The 23,805-nt window shown below is 44.8% G+C and overlaps 1 protein-coding gene across 3 annotated transcripts in view; it reads left to right on the forward strand.

Moving 5' to 3' along the window:
* VWC2 (von Willebrand factor C domain containing 2) overlaps positions 1–23,805 on the forward strand; it is a 121,670-nt gene that overhangs the window by 17,376 nt on the left and 80,489 nt on the right. For 2 of the 3 annotated variants that reach the window (XM_082399305.1, XM_082399304.1), the window contains exons 3-4: positions 9,237–9,366; positions 12,248–12,397. In XM_082399305.1, the coding sequence (XP_082255431.1) occupies positions 9,237–9,366; positions 12,248–12,397 (280 nt within the window). The remainder of the gene's footprint in view (positions 1–9,236; positions 9,367–12,247; positions 12,398–23,805) is intronic. The other variant, XM_082399306.1, reaches the window with a different exon arrangement.

Raw genomic sequence — 23,805 nt, forward strand, 5'->3', positions numbered from 1 at the left:
CTTAATTTAGAAATCTGTGAATAGGCAAAGTATCTATTAGAGCTACTCCATCAAAATCTCACCATTGGACTTCCCTGGTGGCTCAGTGGTTGAGAGTCCACCTGCCAATGCAGGGGACGTGGGTTCGAGCCCTGGTCCAGGAAGATCCCACATGCCGCAGAGCAACTGAGCCCGAGTGCCGCAAGTGCTGAGCCTGTGCTCTAGAGCCCGTGAGCCACAACTTCTGTGCCCTCGTGCCTCAGCTACTGAAGCCCACCCGCCTGGAGCCCATGCTCTGCAACGGGAGAAGCCACCACAATGAGAAGCCTGCGCACCGCAACGAAGAGCGGCCCCCGCTCACCGCAACTAGAGAAAGCCCGTGCACAGCAACGAAGACCCAACACAGCCAAAAATCAATCAATAAATTAATTAATTAAAAAAAAAATCTCACCATCACCCATACTCCCAAGTGGGAGGAGAGACTGGGCCCAGGGTCCAGGGTAGCACTCCAAGCCTATCTGTCTGTGGCCCTGGAGTTACTCCGAGCCTTGCTGGCCCTTCCTCCTCCTCTCTGCACGGCTCTGTTTGCAGCAAGCCAGGGCTGGGCGCCAGGGGCGGGTCCACCGTGGGCACACACTTGCCTCCACCACAGAAATGGGGGTGCGGGTGCTGTCTTAGCTCAGGCTGCCAGAACAAAATGCACGAGACTGGGTGCCCGAAACAACAGAAATTTACTTCTCGTTCTGGAGGCTTGAAGTCCAAGATCAAGGTGTCTGCAGGGTCTGGTTCTGCTGAGGACCCGCCTCCTGGCTTGTACACGGCCGCCGTCTCACCATGTCCTCACTTGGTGGGGAGAGGGCCCTCCTCCTCTCCTTACAAGGACACTAATCCCACCCGCCGAAGGCCTCACCCTTGTGACCTTGGCCTCATCTAACCCATATGACCTCCCAAAGGCTCCACCTCCAGAGACCATTGCACTGGGGGTGAGGGCTTCACCATATGAATTTAGGGGGGGCATTCAGTTTGTAACAGGAGGCCAGCAGGTTTTTGCTGCATGTGATCGGACTGTGTGATCTGTTAGGTCAGCACCCTTCCAGGACATTCCCCAGGTCTTCAGCCCAGAAGAAGCACCCTTCTTCATTTTCATCTGTTTGCCACCAAGTGAAATACACCATGTAAACACTGCCTGCATCTTTCCCCTCATAAGTGAGTTCCTGCATGATCCATATTTATCTGAGGGAATTTTATTCACAAGAGAATTTGAAAGACATTAAGGGGTCCTGCCTCAAGCTAAACTATAAAAGTCAGTCTTTGGTGCCTGAGAAGAAAGCAGTGCCTTGTCGGGTTGTCAGACTGTTGTTCTGTTCATCTGCTCTGTGTGTGTGTGTGTGTGTGTGTGTGTGTGTGTGTGTGTGTGTGTGTGTGTGTGTGGTGGAGTCGTGTTCTTCCTGAGACTGGAAGCTGACAGCTCCTGGGACAGTTCTTAATTAAGTCCCTTTGTGTGCAAATCCGTTCTCTGACAGCCAGTGGAAAGACAAAAAGAACAAAACAAAACCAGAATCTTCTCTGAAGGCTCAGGAAGCAGCAGCTTGCTGTAGCTCCGTGGCCATTGGCTTGTGCTGGAGGCTGGAAGGTGGCCGTGGGTCAAGTTCATGTCACTTCAGGGCTGCTATTCCCATGGGAGGGAAGACGGGGGGTGGGGACGGAGGGGCTGGAGCCCTCCCTGCCGGCCCTGATGGACAAGGGGAGCTCAGACAGCAGGCGGAGCCTGGGAGACATGGGCTGCTGGGTGGGCGCCTCTGTGTCTGGGCAGGACCCTGCTGCTTCCCAGGGTGGAGACAGAGCCTTGCTCTAGTTTAGGATATTTCAGGTTGAGGAAACTTGAGTAGGGTTGGGAAAGGATTTAGTCTGAGGTGACTGTTGAAAAGAAAGCTGGGACCTGCATAGCACCTGCCAGGCTTCTTGCAGGGAGTCAGGGGAAGGTGGTCAGAGCAGGCAGGGTGGCCAGGACATACTCATGAAGATGCTACGTGAGCAGAGCCCGGTGGCCTGACCAGACCCTGCGTTCCGGGCGCTGCCTTGCCTTGCTGTGTGGGTTTCTTGACACCTCACCCGACCCCTGGGTGTGTGTGCACCCCATAAAAAAGCAGAGTTGAAAAGCATTGCTCCTGCGTTTTCTTCCAGCTCCAAAATATCACAGCTCCGGGTTATCAGAAGCTAATGAGACCTGTGGTCTAAGTAGAAGGGGATTCCCCTTAAGTGCAACGCACGCACGAGTGTGACTCTGGGCACTTTTGGGAAGACACTAAGCAGCTGGAAGGACACTTTCGCCATCTGGTGACAGAAGTGTGACAGTGGCTTTGGGAGGATGCTTGTCGTCCAGGGCCGAGCCAAGGGCTGCTTTCAGCGAAGGGCGATTTTAGCTCCTGCCTCTTGTTTCTTCTTTTTCTTTTTTTTTTTTCCTTTCTTTGTTTTTATTAGTTTCAGATATCATTTGATTTCATCACATTACATTTTTGTTAAAATAAAATGAACATTATCCTGTTAAAATGTAACGTCAGAAAAATAAAGAGAGGTTATTAAAGAAGTTACCATCCTTTTTGGGGAGAGAAGATATGCTTAAACAGAGGAATTCTCTTTTTTTTGGTTTAAGAAGATTATCTGATGGCAAAACTTTAACTTAGATTGTTGTTTTGGAGATAAAGAAAAAAATGAAATGATAAAACGATATAGTATCCAAACTCTAAAACACTTACTTTAGATTTTTATTTTGAGAACTATTGAAAAATTACTCCTGGAAAAAAAGGTTAAAATTCATATTTATCTCTGTACACGGCAACTTGTTTCTTAATTGGAAGTTTTCAGAATAATTATACAAGAGGGTCATAATGTGTAAAAAAACCTCAAATGCACAAAAACTGAGATCTTGTTCTTTAGTTTTAGAACAATTCTTTTAGTTCTGCTGATGGTGGGAAACGTTATGCTTTCCAGTTTAGATTTCTAAGCCTCTTTGGGGTAGGTTCTCAGCCCCAGGAGGGAACCGTGGAGCTGGCGAGGCCCCTCCTTGTCTCAGTGGTGCCCCTCTCCACCTGCTCTGTCCTCCCCAGCTGACTTATCCACATTCCAGTCTGATCCCTTTCCTCTCCCTCCCACTCAAAGAGACAGCTTTGCCTTTCAAAGCCGTAATATGCACACAGCTCAGCTGCCATCTGCCATTGCCTGCTTTTCTGTTAGTTTCTCTTTTTATGTGTCAGCTCCCCAGCCAGGCTGGGCACAGAGGTGAGCGACTTGGGTGTGTCTTTGTATCTGTCTGCGAGAATACAGGATTCTGTTTGGTTGTGAGCCTATGGGATTGGTCAGTGGAGGGTGGAGGGCTTGGTGGTGGGGCTGAGAAGCCTGCTCTTCTATCGCTGCCCCGGAACCACGTGTGCATAATCCCCAGCCTGCAGGGTGGGTGTGTCCACATCGTATATCTTCCACTTTTGGATTTGAAGTTTGTCCACCGAGTAAGTAAGAGAGTATGAGTCCTCAGCTACTCCTTATAAATGTTAGCGATATATAGGAAACACTGACACACAGAGCAGAATAGTTACGAAAGATGTAATAGGCAGAGGGTGGTGTGACACCTGCTCCCCACGTGCAGGACTGGATTGCTCCAGAATCTGGAGGTTTTGCTTCCTGATCTCAGGCTGTGCCCTTAGGGACCATGTTTCTAGCCATGCCCTTTATGCACTTGTCGGATCCCTTCTGTAAAGCCTCTGCTTTCATGTTTATATCATCCTAGCATCTGTGTCTTCTCTTACATTTGTGGATTAAATGTGTAATCCACATCCTGATCCCTCATAATGGAAAGATTTCTCTTTCTTCCTTTGCCTCGTGTGTGGGTATCTAATCCTCCAGCAGCTCCTTACCGGTGGTGAGCAGCCCTTCCTGAAGCAAAGCTGTAGATTTCATTTTTTAATGTTTCTCCTCATGTGCTGTGCAAGTTAATTTCAGCTCTTGTGTCTTTCAGTGGTTTCTTCCTTGACTCAGTCAATATTTATTGAGACTGTGCAGCGTTTTGCACCAGCTCAGTTGCTATAATCATCCTGAATGTGACAGAGACATGACACGCCCTGGCCCTTGAGTTGCACTGAATCTAGTTGGCAGCTGACTGCAGGCTGGGAGTCGGGGTCTCAGTGACAGGACACAGTGCTCTTGGCCAACATGCCCGGAGGAATTCAAGGGGTCCAGGGCTTATGGAGATTCGAAGGAAGGGGGGAGGATCGAGGAACTGGGAAAGAGGAAGGGAGAGGGAAGCCCGGATTTCAGGGTTTCTCTTTGTTTTCATGTTAATCTTAGTGTGTGTCCTTGTAGGATCCAACACTATGGGGGTTAGAAACATAAACGGAACCTCTCTGGTGATGGACAAAATAGAGAAATGGAGAGAAGACTTTATTTTAGGTGGAATGGTTTTAACTGGGAAAGGTCTGGGCTGACACCTCTTAGCTCATAAATTAATCGCATCTATGAAAACATTACAATTCCTTGGGAAGCTGTGCTGGGATTTTCATGCCTCTCATTTGTCTGTTCCTGAGGAGGCATCTGCATTCAGCCTGGAATTAGTGGGGTTTCATGGCACCCACGCCAGCAGCCACGAAGTTCCAGATTGGAAATATAACGGTGGTTGCTCGTCAGAGAGCAGGATTCAGGTGACACGAGGCATCTTTGAGTTCTCACCCAGGCCACTGGCCTTTTCTGGCAGCACAGGACAGAAAGATGTGTTGAAGCTGGATTTAAGAAAAGTATGTTGGCCTTCCCAAGTAGGTGGGCATTCTGCTGGGTGGTGGAAGGTGCAGCTGTGTAGGCAGGATAGAGCAGGAGGAAGTGTCTGGAAATTAGTTTTTTTTTTTGTGCATGAATTTTCATAGCAGCCTTATGGGTAACAGCCCCAAACTAGAAACAACCCAAATGTCCATAAACAAGTAAATGGATAAACAAACTGTAGCGTGTCTATACAATGGAATATTGTCAAAAAAGAATGACAGGATACAGCACAGACACAACTCAGAATAACTATGCTGAGTGAAAGAAATCAGACAAGAAAGTACATGTATGAAATAAGTTTCTGCCTTCCAGAGTGGAAAGACATTTGGGACACAGACAAGAGTGGGATTCAAATTCAACCTGCCTTCTGCTGTATTTCAGAGCCTGGTCCTTCTCATGGTTATGAAATGACACAAGGCAACGCTCCTTATAGATAGATATCTAACTGCACCCGAGTCCATAAATGTGAAATATATGAGATAAAATACAACTGTTAACAAACAACTCGTATAGAAGCTCCTCCCAAACCACCACTTACTTCATGTAGATCCTTTATGTATGAGGCCCTGAATGTAAGCAGTATCCATTAGGAAGGCCTCATTCTACATCTGAGAACTGTTTCCCATGTAAATTATATTGCTTGTTCCTACTTAGTTGTTTAGAAACAGGCTCAGTATGTGTTTTACAGTCCTTACTGCCCATGTACATGTGATACAGACATGTATATCATTACTGAGCATTCTAAGGGTCTAACTAGTTATGCAAATACTTTAGCTACCATCAAGTTAAGATCTTTCTTTCTCCTCTGCTGTGCACTTTGTATTCACGGCTGCTTCATGGAAAACATGCTCAGACGTGTCTGTTCTTCATGGTTTTGCTTCAGGTTAGATCCACTTTGCAGCACTGTCATTCATAAGCCACAGTCGCTGGGGTGACTCTGAAAGAAGAGGGGGCCAGTGAGAGCCCTCAGCATCGGTACCTGGATCCGAGGCTGGTCCAGGCGCTGGCCCTTCGCCAGCCTTCCTAACCCCTCCCCCTCCGCCCCCCAGCCATCACCCATGTTCCCACCTTCCTGGAACTAGCACAAGTGGGTCTCATCAGTCTGGGCTCAGGACTGGGATGAATGAATGAATAGCACAGAGCTCCTCTTTACTCTCCCTCCCAATTCTGCAAGACTGTGCTCTTTTTCTCCAGCACAACGGTTGACTACTCCAGCCCATAGTGGGTACCTTGAGAATGGCTCCTCTTCCTCAGATGCCCGGTGTTCTGCTAGGTGCTTCATCTAAGCTCTGTACAAAACTTGATTTGTAACTGGAAGATTGCAGAGGATGGCATTTCTGTCATTAGGCGTGTTATACAAGGTGTAGGTGGCTATTGCTAGCAGGCGGGATTGCAGAAACACACCTTAGAAGCTCATGTTCCTGCTCGCAGATCCAGCAATGCACTGGGCATTCTTACCTTCGGTTTGCACAGAAGGACAAAGAACATGGGTTGACAGGAGGCCTTCTGGTGCTTGAGCTGGTATCTGAGGGCTGTTCGGCTTGGGTGGTGCTCAGACCTGGTGCCTGGAATCAGAGCAGCATGTGGAATCCAATCAGGGCCTGGGCAGGCCGACCTCCCACCAGGGCCCCAGACGCCGGCGCCGGCTGCCCCATCTGCTACCATGGGGTGTGGGGTGGATCCCAGCCACACGAGTGGGCTGGGGCAGGCAGAGCAGGGCCGGGAGCTGAGGCCGGGGAGGGACACACACACACTCGTGACCCCGACTCTAAGCCTCAGCTCTGATTTTTGAGAAGTAAACAAATCCCCACATAGTTGAAGCAGGATTTCCAAATGTGTAGTGATAGTAAAACCCACAGTTCAATTTTTGATCACGTTGCACACCTTTCAGAAATTAGCAGTCCCGGCTGCGTGTGTGGTTTGAGCATGGCTCTGTGGTGGGAGAGGGCCATGTTTCAGGCCCAGAGCAGGAAGGAGGGTTTAGTTGGCAGGCCTGCCCAGGAAGTGGGCAGGAGGGGCTCCTCGGGGCCTGTGATGATGCCTTTCTGATTTGAAGTTGCACCTTTGTTGTTCTCCTGAAGCCCTGTCCTGGGGACAGGACAGAAGGGCCCTTCTCGCCTTTCAAATTCCAAACCGAAATGGGGCTTTTTCCTGCTTCCTGCAGAACAGGGAGGGGGTGGGAAGGGCCTTGGACTCGAGCCGGAGCCCTGTCTCTGATGAAGGGTCTGCCCACAGCCTTCCAGAACAGGAAGGGCCGTGCCCCTTTCTTGAGGACAGACCTCAGTCATCCCCGGCCCTCTTGCTCCTTCCTGACTATCCAGCCCTCCAGATGGGACTGTCCTCACCTCACCCGGGGCAGGGGCTGCCTCCCCACCGTCTGACCCAGCGGGCGAGTGCCCTCCAGACTGTGTGTCCCGCCCTGGAGGGGGTAGTGAGGAGTCTTACAGTGTTCCAGAAGCAGGGCATGGTCAGCTCGTGGACATTCTTCTGATTGGCTGCTGGTGAGGTCATCAGGAGTCGGCATCATCAACCTCCTGGTTCCAGCTGGTCTGGGGTCTCCGTGCTGGTGGGCAGCTTGCAGCTAACTTCTCCCACCCGGTGGGGATGTCAGTATCTGCAAAACAGCTCAAAGGACACGGCTCAGAATATTGTCTATAAGCCTTGAGGAGGAACTAAAATAAAGGTCCTTGACTTTGTTTAATGGCTAAAGTATTATTTTGTCTTGCTTGACTGTTTTCCTTTCTTGCTGCATTTTCTCACTTCTCTGATTAAATTTACTCTTTGGCTAAAGTTTTTCTACAGACAAAAGACAGGCTGAGGACATGGGTGAGGGTCTATTCTGGGAAGGACCCATAGGGTCCTGCTCGGTTACATCCTGTGCAACTCAGGGTCTCTGCTTTTAAAATTCCAAATCCTTTTCTTATCCTGCTTGCTGAGTAAACCCACCCTGGACACGAGGATGCTACAGGCTGAAAAGAGAACTGGTAGGAGACAAGGACAGGAGGAGAGCAGGGGCAGAGAGATGCTTGTTAGGGTAGCGAGAGAACCTTCTTGTGCCAGCACTGCTTCTCAAAAACGTGCCTTTACATTGTTGTAAGATTGATTTTAACTTCTAAGGCTATAATGCAGACCAGGTCAAGATTTTGTCCCGGGCCACTCTAAAGTTTTTTTTTCAGTGTTTTCTTTCTTTTGTTACTTTCTAAGCGTGAACACACACACACACACACACACACACACACACACACACACACACCTAAGTCGTGACTCCCAGCCAGACAGTGGTCTAGTGCCTTTAAGTACAAATTGAGCGTTTGCTTCATGCAGTAACCAGGCCGCTTGGTGGAGATTGCAGTTTGGGTTTTTGCACGGTATAGACCAAGGGGGCATCGAGAGTGCTGTTTGTGTAGTGCTGGTCGTGCCACTCGTGTTGTACGCAAAAGTCGAGTGGGGCCTCCCTGCCCAGAAAACTGTTTGGCACCCCCCATCCCACCCGCACTGTCCTTTAAAGCACGTATTTCCACATCACAGCTTCTGATTGCTGGGTCCACATGTGCTGTTTCTGCTTTGTCATGGGTCAACCCAGATGAAAAACCACTCTGTGGGTGGTTTCCAGGAAAAAAGAAATCATCGCCATCACGACCTGCCTGAGTTACTACAGGAGGATTTGCTGGCAGTGTCTAGCATTGTCAGGAATGGCCATTATGCTTGATTGGAGCCATCCAGAAAGGTAGAATTGGGGCCAGTGGCTGGAAAGTGCAGCGAGGCCAGTTGGAGCCTGGAGATGAAGGCCATGGTGACACTGGGTGATGACCCCTGAGAGGCCTTGGACTCGAGCTGGAGCCCTGCCTCTGATGAAAGGTCTGCCCACAGCCTGTGGCCTGATGCCTCTGGGTCTCAGTTTCCTCGCCAGAAACTAGGGCGATCATGTTAGTAGGGGTGTTTAGTATTGCCATGAGACTGACATGAGATCACGTTGGGACGGCTCCCGGCCGGGTCCCCGGCCCTGAGAAGCCCCCCGTTTCTCCTTCCCTTACCCCGCCCTTCCTGCCCTGTTCTGCTGTCTTCTCACAGCAGAGATGCTGGGGGTGGGCCGGGCTGGCTGGGTGGGTGGCCCTGGGCAGAGCTGTGGGAAAGGGGTTCACCTGCAGGATGCCTGGGTGGGCAAGAAGTCAGTATAACGTGTTATTTAACTTTTTAAGAAACAAAACCCTTTCTTCAACAGAAAGCTTATAAAGAAGCTCACTGTGTGGGTTGATAAAAATACAGAGGCTCAGGTGTGGAGCTGGGAGGGAGTGAGCGTCCCAGGCCCCATCGGTGTGCCCCCCCTTCCCCCCGGGGGAGCCTGCTCTGCCCCAGCCCCGTCCTCACGCTCTGGGACCCCGGGGCTGGTGAGTGTGTGACTTTCAGGGCCGAGGATGGAGACACCGCCCTGACCGCGGCCTGTGTTGCAGGTGTCGCCGTGCGAGCGGTGCCGCTGCGAGGCCAGCGGGGAAGTGCTGTGCGCGGTGTCCGCGTGTCCACAGACCGAGTGCGTGGACCCCGTGTACGAGCCCGACCAGTGCTGCCCAATCTGCAAAAACGGTAGGTGGACGCGCGTCCGGCCCGCGATCACGCAGGGGTCCCTGCGCGCTTCCCGCCGATGAAGCGCGGGAGGTACTGCAGGGTGCATGTGAGTTTCAGGATTTGCATCCACGCCCTTGCACGCGGGTTTCTGCCCTCTGGGCCCCGGGGACCCGCAGGAGCTGGGCTCCAGGAAGCCCTGCTCTCTCTTATCGGAGTCAGCACAGTGTTTTACACACGTTTAGTTCTTTGGGGGAAAATTCAATTTCCACTCTTGAAGAGAGTCGCTTATTTTAATTTAACTTTGTTTGTTCTTGCAAAGCAGTTTCTCTCTTTCCGAGACAAATCAAACATGCCTGTTGAACTCATTTACTTTTCATTACTAAGTGGATTAAATGTGAAACATCGTTGAATATTTTTCATAAGCAACTTTGGCAGGAAGAGAACCCCCTCTTACTCCCAGTGAGAGGCTGGGGGAGATCAAAAGCCTTGTCTGCTTTATGAAAGAAAATGGCAGGATGGCTTTGGTTCGCAAGGGAGGGTGTTTCCTCATCCTAAAGGATCAGTACTTTGTACCTGGGATGCTGCGTGCATCTGGGCATCACTTTAAGAGGGTGTTGAGAAGAGTGGGTTCCCAGGGAGGATGGGATGAAGACCCGCGGCTCAGGATGGTGGTTGGATGAAGCAGTTAAGCGCAGCTTAGAAGAGAGCGGACTCTGGACATAAGACCACATCTTCAAGTACATGAGGGTCCTGCCTTGGGAGAGGGTTGGGCCGTCTCTGTGTGGCCCCAAGGCCACGGTGCTAGGACGAAGCCAGGGCAGAATGTCTCAAAAAGATGAAGGCAACTCCATGGCCTGAGCGTTTCAGAGACGGGAGGGGCTCACCTGTGAGGTTACCAGCTCGTCATCTGTGAGGTTGCTGGACATCAGGCCGTGTGGTGTGGGCTTTGTCAGTGGCTGATGGTTACACGGGGCCGCTATTAGTGTCTGTGGCAATTCTGAGATTCTGCAGTCATGCCCACTGTGTGGGCTGTGAGGTTCCACGGATGCCTTTCACCAAGTGCACACAGATACCCAGATTTCACCACGGGAAATTTTAAAAGTCTTGAAAGGAATCAATAGAAGAGGACGTGAAGCTTCTGTGGAAGCAGGACGGTGGCAGCATCTCCACCGGCGGTGTGGAGTGAAGTAAGTGTGGGGAGGGGGCGCTGGTGCCTGGGGTCGGTGAGGAGACCACAAGGACTGAGGTCCAGGCTGCAGCACGCGGCACGCGGCGGCATGACTGAGCCTTCCCGAGTCAATGATACTCAGTGAATGGCTTGAATGTAAGTGGCTCAAATAGTTGGCATCTTAAGTATGCAAGATATTGTGTCGCTCTTGTCAGTTATGACAAAACAACAACAACAAAGTTTTGGCCTTAGACAATCAGGGAATCCTCATTTCGATGTTTACAAAAGACGGAAAGACATGATTTCCATCCTTGAGGATTTTTTCAATCCCCGAAACTTTAGAAAAGTTTCAGACCTACAGAAAAGTTGATAAATAGCACAAAGAACAGAGGTATACCCTTCACTGTATTTACCTATTATTCACATTTTGCCGTTTTATTTGTTTTATCTCTTTTGAGCTCTGTCTCTGTCCCCATCTCTCCCTATCTCTGTATATAACCCAACACTGTCAATACATTTGCTTATTTGTTCTTTTTCATGATACACACAGGATACCTTCTATTTATACCACAACCAGCATGAAACCTACTGGTTAAAGTTCAAGATTTTTTTGCAGTTCTTTTTGCCCTTAAGATATATCCCACTTAGGGTATAGAGTTAGAGAACTTAGAAATTATTTGAATTAATTCTTTATCATGTGTAGATATGTTAAAATTTTATAAAGATTTAAAGTGACTTATTTCTGTTTGATTCAGTTCTTAACATTAAGATATAATGTTATTGTTTGAATAATCAAACAATGTTCAAAAGTAAAACCTGTATAAATATGGTATAGTCAGAGATTCACAGAATGTTTTAATGTTGCACTGATGGTCTGGGGAGAGAGATGGTTGTTGCCCTGATAGCAAACTTCTAAATGTTCTGCCATTGCCTTTACACTTTGAGAGACAGCATAGAATGAAATAAGGCAGGATTGGGGGTATTGTATTAAAGATTCTTAGAAGGAGGATAAATATGGTTTTTTAAAACTAGAGTAAGAAAGATTACAGGATACAAAAGGATTTGTATTCAAAGGTTTGATCCAATTATATCGAAACAGCAACAACTTTTTATTTTCAGGAATACACCCAGAATTAAATTTAAATGTCTAATCGTGTAAGTACTCTTAAGTTTTGTTATAATGTATTCACTAGATATAATCTGTCTTTCATCTGTCTCTAGCTGTAGGGTATTCTGACCTTGACAGGGCAAATGGTGTTCGGAATTCTTACTGAAAAATTTGCTTGAAAAATAAGAACAGTTTCTATCAGAAATGAATGTCCTGTAATAATTGGTTGAGATTAGTGAATAATTGACATTAGTTCATCATCCTACTGCTGTGCACAAAAATCAATGTTTTCAATAAGAAAAAGTTATGCATCTGCTAGATCACAGATTACAGGACATCAAAAGTGACGCCTTGTAAAATTAAATGCTTGGATAGACTTAGCTTGGATGGAAAGGAAAATCACGATTCAGTTGCAAGCTGCCAAAGTCACTTGCATCAAAGGAACAAAAGTTTGAAATCAAGAATGCCTGGAATATAAATAAATCATCACAAATCACATACAACTTAAAATAGTCACTTTGTTGATTTGTATAGATCAATCTCCCAAGGATTTTCTTTTCTTCAGGACTGGTTTTTGGATTTTTCCTACTGATACAAACAGTGAGTGTTCTATTGACTTTCAGGATTTCAGGTTTTCTCTGGTGCTGGTGTACCTCAGATGAGCCTCACGTTCACAGCACACATTCCCTTCAAGCCGGAGATCAGAAGACTTCCATCCTGCATGTGTGCACCTTACCTTACTTTAAACATTCAAAGGAAGGAAACTGACAAATGTAAGACATTGATGTTGAAATACGAGGGCCTTGTTGGGATTAGCGCTGATTCTCCAACGTGGAATACTATACCCGAGGGGGAATATGAACACCAAAAGCACAAAAGCACTGAGTATAGAGATTGTATATCTCCCTGAAGTATTCAGTACTACTTGATGGTAGTTATTTAGAACTTTATTTCTACCAGAAAATGAATATGGCTATTTTTGGGGGAAAATGAAAAATTTTATGAAATTTTTAAGATAAATATGGAGACTTCAAATTATTAGAAGCACTTTCATGGAAAACATGTGAGAAGCACTAAGAATTAGACATGGTTGTTTTTGTTTTTCTCTTGTATATTTCAGACAGTAGGATAAGATCATAATTAAACCACATGTAGTGAGTTGGACAGCACTTAATGATGTGTGTGTGTGTGTGTGTGTGTGTGTGTGTGTGATTCATATCAAGATCCTTCTCACAAGGAAAAGCCTACTCCCGTTGTATGGCTTCAACATTACATTTTTACAAAATTTTTACCAAAGAGATAATACCAATCTTGTGGAAACACTTGATCATTATTTAAGATGACATGATCTTGTCCATAAAAAAAATAAAGGAAGCTACAAATACTTGATTATACCAAGTTTGTTTTACAAAATCAATTTGTAAAAATCAGCTGTATGTCTAGATACCAGCAACAAACAAATATAAATGAATTAAAAACTACTCTTTCAAATAACATCATACATACCAAATAATTAGAAGTAAATCTAACAAAATTGGACGATTGCCACCCTTAAAAATCTTAAAGCTTTATTGAGAGAAATTAAAGAAATCCTCAGTAAATGGAAGGATAGACAATATTCATGATTGGAAAACTCACTAATGTAAAGATGTCAGCAGCCTCAAATTATTCTATTAAATAAATAAAATCTATGTATTCAGCATAATTCCAGTAAAAAAAAAAATACAATGACTTTTTTTGTGCAAATTACCAAATTGATTTTAAAATCCACATGGAAAGACAAGTTAAAAACTGGCCAGTGAAATACAGAAGAAGAACAACAAAGCTGTAAAATGTATACTGTAAAAGTGATTAACACACTGTGGTACTGTCTCAAAGATCAAAAGACTTGATAAGAAGATGAACAACCCAATAAAAAATGGACAGAGGATTTGAACAGACAATTCAGCGAAGAAGGTAAACAAATGGTAAATAAGCACATAAAAATATGCTCAACCTCCTTGGTCTTTAGGGAAATAAAAATTAAAGGCACAGTGAGATACCAGTACACCCCCTCTAGAATGGTTCTAATCAAAAAGATAGACAACATCAGGTGTTGGCACAGATGTGGAGAAACTGGAACCCTCAAGCATTGCTGGTGGGAATGGTCCATGTGCTTTGGAAAGCAGTTTGGCATTTTCTTAAAAAGTGAAACAAAAAATTTTATCTGTCCTAGCAATTCCATCCTGGAATTCAATCCCAGGAAACTGAACACATGTCTATGCAAAGGTGTGTAGGTAAATATTCATAGCAGTATTATCCTTCATAGCCAAAAAAAAAAAGAAATAACCCAAATGTCCATCAGCTGGTGAATGGATAAACAACGTGATTATAACCACGCAATAGAGATCCACCAATAAAAAGAGATCAGCAAATGATAAATATATGCTACAAAATGCATGAACCTCAAAAACATCCTAAATGAAAGAAGCTAGTTGCAAAGACCACATATTGTATGATTCTACTTATTTGGAATGTCTAGAGAAGGCAAATTTACACAAGGAGAAAGCCCCTCAGTAGTGGCCTAAAGCTAGGATCAGAGAGGGGAATTAATCACAGATGGGCAGGAGGGAATTTACTGAGGTGAGAGAATGTTTATTAACTGGGTTGACTACTAAGATCATTCAATTGTACACTTAGAAGGGGTGAGTTTTATGGTGTTTAAAATATACCTCGATAAAGCTGCTAAAAATATGGGTAGTCTCTTTAAAAGATAGACAAGTGAAATTTTTGTAATTTCCTTTGATTGACTTCTAAGGCCAGCCTTGATTACACATCTTTTCATCTTCCCTGAGAGAGTGCCTTTTCAAACCCTGTACTGGTGCCTTTGATAACTCTGAAATCTTTTCATTAAGCCTGTAGAAGCTGAGGCCCTTCTAAGTATATACCGTTATGTACCTTGAAGAGCTAGGATGCCATAGAGGGTTGCAGACACACAAACCCATAGAGGCCCATGGGGTTTTCTAGACTTCCTGTGCTCTGGAGCCCCGTGCATGACACAGACATGCAGCCCCCACAAACCCCTCTTCTGTATTCTTCCCTCGCAGTGTGGACACGTCTCTGCCCCCTTCAGTGCTGCACTCCCCCGTGTCATTCTAGACTCTCCCTCACGATGACCCAACTTCCCAGGACACGGGGCTGCAGATGCAGGGAGAATGGAGGTCGCTGGGTACATCCAGATCTCATGCAGGTATCGTGCTCTTCTGGGATCCCAGAGCCCAGGAGGCAGGGTTCACCCAGCTCAACTCTGGTAAGCATCACCTCCAGGACTTGTTATAACACAGATTCACTGACGCACTCCCTCTCCTGAGTTCCTGATCCAGTTGGTCTGGCCTGGAGCCTGAGAGTGTGCATTTTTAATATGTGCCTCCCTTGGTGTTTCTGGTGCTGCTGGTCTTGGGACCACCCTTGGAGAACCACTGCTTTGAGGTGCTCATTTTCTCACTTTTTTAAAAATTTTTCCTCCCAGTCAAGTTTAATAAGAGAAGCACACAGTGGGGCTGTGCAGCTTTAGGCATGAATGAGATCTTTTTGAGATTTTGATGCATTTTTGTTGTTTTTCTAGAGATTTTAGAGTTTATAAAAATATGTAGTATGTAATATTTTAAAAATTGAAATCTCAGGGCAGAGAGAAAATGACTGTTGAATGGCAAGTGAGAAAAGGTTAGTACAGACACATGCTCCCATCACCCTGTGTTTCATAACAACTCATTGTTAAAGACGGTCTGCAGAGTTGACAATAAGTTTTCTAGCAGCCGAAGCAGAAAAGAGAAACTTAATAAATATTATCTACACAGAGAAACACCCCAGAGGAAATGACTTCCTAATAAGCAATTTTCCTAAAAAAATAATACCTAAATAAAGTTTTTTTCTCATTCCAATTTACAGTCTCTGGAGGTGTAGAATTGTTTATTATTGGCCTTATTTTTTATGTTAAAAAAAAACTAAAATGAAGAGAATTTAAATCTGATCACAGTGATTTTGTAACTTGCTGATATAAGCCATATGGTATATTTTTTCCTGGTTCAGTGTGCTTTTTTTTTTTTTTTTCAATTTTATTGAAGTACAGTTGATTTACAATGTTGTGTTAATTTCTTCCGTACACCAAAGTAACTCAGTTTTATATATATATTCTTTTTTATATTCTTTTCCATTATTGTTTGTTACAGGATATTGAATATAGTTCCCTGTGCTGTACAGTAGGACCTTGTTGTTTATCCATCCTGTATATACTAGATTACATCTGCTAATCCAAAGCTCTCACTCCTTCCCTCTCCCTCCCTCCTCCCCCTTGGCAACCACATGTCTGTTCTTTATGTCTCTGAGTCTGTTTTTGTTTCATAGATATGTTGATTTGTATCGTAGTTTAGATTCCACATGTAAGTGATACCATATGCTATGTCTTTCTCTTTCTGACTTACTTCACTTAGTGTAATAATCTCTAGGTCCATCCATGTTGATGCAAATGGCATTCTAAATAGATTTTTTTAATGTAAAAGCTTTATTCACCTTCTTGTTAGCGTTTCCCAATGTAGACCAAGAACTTAACTCCAAAGTACTAGCGGATTTCTTATCCGTGTGCTTACTTACATTTTGGTTTAGTGGGAGTAATGATTCAGATCGTATTCCATGAATCCTCCCAGAGCCCAGTGAGCGTCGATACTTATGCTTTATAGAAGCACTTGCATGCCCCATGGTGTTCCTCCTCCTTCGTGAACTAAGATCAGCTCTGGGTTTGCTGAGGTCCACGCCAGGCTTAGATGCTGGGTGTCCTGAGTGCAGACAGCTCTCAGGTCTGCTCACTTCTGACAAGTTAGACACGGAGAAGGGTTGGGTCGGGGCTGATCTCTTGATTTCAGGAACTTAATTTGTTTTCATCTCCTCTGGAGATCTTTGAATTAGCAGGTCCTCTGTGCAAATTTGTGAATAGCTTAAAATGACACTTTTGTTTGCAAACATTGCGGCAAAACCTTAATTTTTATAAGAAATAAATCAAGTTAGACACAGACTGCCCTGAAGTCGTTGCTACCCAATTATCACAATGAAGTGCTTTCATGAGTTAGGTGCTCCCATGAACCTAGGCAGAAAGTGTATGACCGTGGATTTATTTGCATGTTTCCTAGAGTCTGGGTGCATTTGGCCGTGGATTTTAGACCAATCTGGGGCTCAGGTCACAGACCAGCCTCCAGGAGGCTTGGCCACTTCCAGTTTACATCGTGCCCTTTGAACTTGCTGAGGACCCGCCTGGAGTCCCTTCCCAGTCTCCCCCTTTTTATAAAGACTGGCACTCAAATGTCCTCACGTGGAAAACCTTCTCTGTCCTGTTTCCTACAGGAGGTTAATTCCCCTGTGGGTCCTTCTCACAACTCAGAACCCGAATCACATGTCTTCTGATGTAATTAAGCATGTTCTTTTGTTAAACTTTTGGCTCTTTTGTTGAACGCTGTGTTCTTTTTTTAGATTTTTATAGAGGAGTCTGTGTGTACGTATGTGTGTGGGTGTGTGCTTATATATTGCTTTTATAAAAGTTAGAGGCACTTATTATATATTTTACATCAAATACAAAGATGAGTCAGGTTCTGGTTCCTGCCCTTATGAGCTCACCATCTAGAGGGGAAGTGGTCTGTAAATAACCTGTCTGCTGCTTTCGTTGGATGATGAGGAAAGTGGTGAGGGAAGCAGAGGAAAAAAACTGAGTAATACTGCAGTAAAACATCACCATGTGTGTGGCCTCTATTTGCTTTTGAATTATTTCATTAGGATAACGTCACGGGAGTGAGATGATTAGGTCAAAGGCTTGGAACATTTTTATCATCCTGATACATATTGCCATGTTGTTTTACAGGAGGTCATGCACAGTGTAAAATCTCTGGTTCTATGATAAAATTGCTAACCTTTCATTAATTTAATTTATAGAAAATTGTGCCCATTGTTTGAATATTAAGCCTGAAAACTCTACAGTATTTCGATGCTATTTTTTCCTACAATGTGTTCTACTTCTCTACCTTCTTAACAAAATAACTTTAAAGAGAATTTTCATGGTTCTTGATTACTGAAAATCACTGATGTGAAAACCAGTTATTGGACTGCCCCATTATACAATGAGGGCTTCAGAGTAAGAATTTGATCAAGTAACCTGATTTCTCCGTATCCTTTCTGGAAAATGGACATATTAAATGTAGCTACATCTGTGGATGTTTTGTGACAATTAAGTAACATGATGGATTTAGAAGAGTTTCATTCATTCAATCAGCAGATGTTGATTGATCCTCTGCTGTATGCCAGGAGAAAAGATGGCAATGGGAAAGAGCATGGCAGGGGAAGGGGTGATTTCCCCAGGGGGGAGGAGGCTGTGAAGGGGCCAGGGAGGATTGTGGCCCCGGGGGTGGCTGGGCGGTGGAGGGGTGAAGGTCCCCCTGTTTGTGGGCTGGGATAGCCCTGCAGGCCTGGAGGTGGAAGCAGAGCTGGGACCTGCCAGGCAGGGGCAGAAGGATGGAACAGACTAGCTCTTGAATGATCGTTATGCCTTGTTAGGGGGTCAGATTTAATCTCGAGGCACCAGAGAAGGGTCTTTAGGATGGAAGAGGCACACTTGCATTTGAACGGAAGAAGTTCTTCTGGTGGTGGGGCCCAGAGCCCGCAGATGGGCAGGTCTTAGGCTCTCTTGGAGGAAAGACCGCGGCTCACAGATGTTCTTTGTCCAGGCTGTGGAGCTGTCAAGTTAGACTAAATTCCTTGAAGAAGCAGCTTGGAAAACCCCGGCTTTGGAGCTAGACAGACGTGACTCTCCAGCTGAACCCATGTGCCCTGCATGGACTTGCTTATCCCCTTCAGTTTCTTCAACTGCAAATGGGCTGATGGTCCCTGGGCGCCTGGCAGGCTTATTGTGAGGATTAAATGCAAGGCGCCTGCTGCCCAGTCACTTCTCAGGACCTTCTTCTCTCTCCCCACTTGGCCTCCTAGGGACCCCACTTAAAGGTGTGCTTCTTATAAAATAGATAACGAACAAGGACCTACTGTATAGCACAGGGAACTATACTCAATATTTCATAATAACCTATAAGGGAAAAGAATGAAAAAAGTAGATGTGTATGTATGTATAACTGAGTCACTTTGCTGTACACTGGAAACTAACACAACATTGTAACTCAACTATACTTCAATTTAAAAAATGTTTTTAAAATATTTACCAACAAAAAAGTTGTGCTTCTTAAAAATACCCTGAGAATTCCCTGGCAGTCCAGTGGTTAAGACTCTGTGTTCTCATTGCCAAGAGCCTGGGTTCAATGTCTGATCGGGAAACTAAGATCCCACAAGCCGTGTGGTGTGGCAAAAAAAAAGAAAAAGAAAAAAGAAAAAATACTACTCATCACCAGATTTTCTTTCATGGAAGCCCTAAATCTGTACCACAAATGCTGTGGCAGCTGGCCCAGCCTCAGCCAGGAGGGAGGATCGTGGCTGCAGAAGAGGTCACATTTCCAGCTTTATTTCACAAGCAAGGCCCTTTGTCCTCTAGAAGATTATCCATTCATACTCCTTTGGCATCATTCATCTGTTAAAAGCCACTTGGTCATTAATCCAGTGGTCTCAGATACCTTCAGCCTGTGTCCTCAGCAAAAGGGAAATCAATTTTCACAAGATACAATAAAGCCATTCATCCAAGGCAGGCAGATACCTGCACCCCATCCACAGCTTGATCAATGGTGCCATTACCAGAGGTAACTTGAATTGCATCCAGAACCCTTCCATGGGATGCATTCTGGTAGAAATGAGCTGTCAGTGGCTGACAGCATGAGACAAATGGCCCTGTGGACAGCTCGCCCAATCTCCAGGAGAACAAGGCGATGAATATTCTCAGCCAGGACTTCCAGTGGGTGCGTCCACGGGATGTAAAATACCCTCTTTGTTGATCAGAAGACGCATTCTGCTCTTAGACTAACAGCAAAACCCAAACCTCTTATTTGTCTTTCAGGAAGATAAGCTCCAGGTATAAAAGAGCCCATTACCCCAGGAGGTCCCCTTAAACCACCGGTTCTGAAAATTGCATCTCATCTTTTCTCAAACAAATGCCTTCGCTTAAGAGTAGTTACAATTTGGTAATCCTGACAGCTGTGAACTGAATTTATCTTTAATCACACATTCCCTGAGTGTCTATGGAAAGCACGTCAGCCATCACTGAGTAAAGCATTATTATAGGAGAGAAAAACATCACCACTCTTTACTTAGGGAGCGCTCACATTAGATAATAAGAATGATAGGCCTCTGAATAGAGTGTCTGTATTTTAACCTGTGTTATAACCTGACTCTCATAACCCTGGATAAAAATGCAGTTGTTTGGGCAACCTTTGGTCACCTGAGGCGGTGAGGTCACAGTGGGTACCAAGGTACACTTTAAACTTCACCTCCTGAGAGCACCAGATGCTGGTACATCTGAATCCAGGTCACCTCTGAAGAGACAGGCTAAAAATGGGTGGACTTTGAAGTAAGGCAGACTTTTCTGACCATTAGAACTCTTCCTCAGCAGTGTTCAGAGGCTGGGGAGCCCAATTCAGAGATAAGTACTTTCCAACTTGGACCAGATGACTTAAAGAACACTTCAGTGCTAAAATCGATTATTCTTTGACACTAATGCATACATTAGTCAGGATGTCCCAGGCATCCTGACTCAGCAATCCACTTTGGGGGCACAGAAAGAACAAGGTTCCTTTCTTTGGTTAATTCAGACGTTTTCTTGTTTTTTCTCATCTTCGTTATGTCACTAAGTCATTCTGTAAATTAACAAGATAAACAGTTAAGACAAGGTAAACACTTATTCTTTGAAGAACAACAGAGAGAAGACCCCGTATCACCTTCCTCTAAAGCGCGTGGAGAGAAACATAAAAACCGGGCAGGGAGATCTGAGCCTCCCCAAGGGGCCTGGAGCTGGCGTCAGGGTTGCCGGCTCTGGTTCCACCCACCCTCTGCTGCTGCCACATCTGGACCTCACTTTCCTTATCTGTAAAAGGGAATAGACAAAATAGGGGAGAATATATAGGAACTTGCCTTTGCAAATTAAAACCTATTATATATCTATCATTTAAAGGAGGGATATGCCTTAGCAAACAAAATACGTGTGATTAATATTTATGAAAAGCCTCAAACATTTCCCCCTAAAAACCCCAAATTCATTTATCTCCTATTAATTAGATTTTTGAAGCCCCCTTGCTGCCCCTTGGACAGGCCCAACACACACACGGCCGCCCAGCTTGCCCACAGGGTCCCCGCCTCCCCGCCACGAGCCTTCCTGGGCTGAACCTGCCCAGAGCTGTGGCCACACCTCACCTGCTTCTCTGCAGTTGCTCCCTCCACCTGGAAGGCATCAGAAGCCTCTGGAACCAACAACTCTACCTGTTTCCAAGGGCCAGTGCCGATGTCTGTGTCCCGCATTACACGTGCTCCTCACCTTCCTATCACAGGAAGCGCTGCGGCCCCCGGACCTTTGTGTTCGCCACCCCCAGGAGTGATTCCGTGTCGGCCAGCTTTTTCCTGTGCAGCCGTGGACGGCCCCATGGCCAGGGCACGGGACTTGCTCGTTTCACCCTCCATTCTTGGCTGTTTAGAATAAACTGTCAGCTATATTGTTTCTTTACACGTTTCCAAGGTCTTAATCCCTTCTAGATAAGACCAAGCTTCCTGCCTTTACTTTGAGAGACTGACCATACCAAGCTCCCCCAAACCCTGGAAGCAAATTTTGTCATTTCAGCTCTTGTAAATACCTTCCTGACCCTTGACCCCACTGCCTCTTCGGGCTCTGACCCATTTTTGAGTGCCAGGAACATCTCACATCAACCACTTCAAACCCCAGACTCCAGGAAACAATGCTCACCAAGGCAGCCTGCTGTTCATTATGTAAAATACAGCATCGGAATAATGAAGATGTGAGACTCTTCCCTCTGGCCCCGTGAGTAATGAAAAGCCTCCAGGAAGGGCTCATTCATTAAGATTTTATAAGCAGGGGTGGGGGGGGGAATAAAAGGATATTTGTTTTAAAGAAAGCTATTTTCATCCAGTCTGGTCTTACTTTAGAGGAAATTTGGAGAGAATGTAAATTTATTTTTAAAAAACAGTAGAAATGAAAGCCAGTGCCTGCAAAAAGTCTTTCACCTGCCTGTAAGATGCTTCACTAGTAACATTTTGTTCACAAATTCTAATCAAACAGACAAGAATGTGATTTTTGTTCTGTGTTCTGATGGCATGTTAATATGTTTAAGTGCCTATACTGGGAATGCAGAGGAAAGCTGAAACTGGCTGTTCTTCCCTGTCATTAAACTTACAGGGATTTACAGCACCTCACTCAACGGGCAAAAATCCAAAATGTCAAAATCCTTTTTGAAATTACCAAAAAATGGTGAAAATGGACAATCCTTCCCCAAGGAAGCAGCACTCTGGCGGGACAGGAGTCCCTGAAAAGGTGATTGGACAGGGATACACAGCTGAGCTGTGTGCCCCCCATTCCCCCACCCCGCATGGAAGTCTGAATAATGCTTTACTGTTTAGCAAATAAAGATTTCCCTAGCAACGAGCTCAAAAAAAAATTTTTTTTTTTTAATTTTTTTTAAAGGAATGAAATTAGGAAGAAAGTGAACATTTAACAGACCTTTAGTATTGATTTTCTGTTTCTCAAAGCTATTGAAGATGAGCCCGTAATTTGCACAACTTTGTCTAGTCATTTCTGAGAGCTGTAGTGAATTCACTAAACAGATAGGAATAAACTAGGAAACATCCATCTGTTTAAGAAGTATCAGCTTGTAGTTCATAAGTTGGTGGTCATTTTAAGAAGACTGTCTAAAGACAATGATTTAGGGACTTCCCTGGTGGCACAGTGGTTAAATGGTTAAGAATCCGCCTGCCAATGCAGGGGACACAGGTTTGAGCCCTGGTTCTGGAAGATCCCACATGCCACGGAGCAACTAAGCCCATGCGCCACAACTACTGAGCCTGCGCTCTAGAGCCCATGAGTCACAACTACTGAAGCCCACGTGCCTAGAGCCCGTGCTCCGCAACAAGAGAAGCCACCGCAATGAGAAGCCTGCGCACTGCAATGAAGAGTAGTCCCCGCTCGCCACAACTAGAGAAAGCCTGCGCGCAGCAGCAAAGACCCAACGCAGCCATAAATAAATAAATTTAATTAAAAAAAAATAAAGACAATGATTTAACAGGCATGGCAGCAGAAAGCGTGACTTACCTGTCACCATCTGAGCCACGGAGTCTCACTGAGAGCCGCTTACTCTAGATTAACTTTACTCATTTTCAATTGCAGGGTTTTGTGTATTTGTACGGAAAGTAAAACATAGCTGTTAGTATGTTGGCTCCAATAGTAGTAGAAAAACATAGTAAAAACTTAATGTCAGTGTTACATCAGTTTTTCGTGTGCTTTAGATAGAAAATCAATTCAGCTACTTTCGAAAACAAAGTCAGTTGTCTTTTTTTAAAATTCAGTTTCTGGAATGAAAGCAAAGCTTTTGGAAATTGAAATCAATTAAAATCAAAGGCAAAACAACTAATGCTATTGCTAATTTTGTTTTAGGTGCATTTTCAAAATTCGATGTTGAAAGTAAAATTATTTTTGACTGCTACTATGAATACATTTTTAGCAGAGCAAAGCATCATTATAAAAACATGACCTACCTAACTTAAGGAACCAGTAGGGTAGAAATGCATTTGAAGTTGACTGGGGTACACATATTATTCATAATTGTGTCCAAACAAACTGATATCCTAGAAATAACTGTAGAAGCTATAATTGTCAAAAGTATTAAATAGTTTTCTAAGCATGTCTTTTTGTGAGTTAAAAAAAAAAAAAAAAATCTCAGCTTGGCTAGTGCCTCTTTTGCCAGTTGGATTTTTTCTTTAGAAATGGTTGAACCTTGGAAGAACTACAGTGAAGTCAGTCTAAGTGCTTAGCCACATTTTTTGACATATTTTTGTAGATGAATTCTCTGTATTTTGGCTGCATGTTTCTTTCAAAATCAACTGGAGATCCTTAATCAGTATTCAACAAATAGAAAAAAAAATCTTCTGCTTTTGAAGTTTGAGAAGGTTACCATTGTTGCAACAAAACCTGTGAACCAGATAGTGCGGGGGTGTCTCCAGAACACCTGAG

This window comes from Balaenoptera borealis, assembly GCF_965194805.1.
Source record: "Balaenoptera borealis genome assembly, chromosome: 7".
NCBI lineage: Eukaryota > Metazoa > Chordata > Mammalia > Artiodactyla > Balaenopteridae > Balaenoptera > Balaenoptera borealis.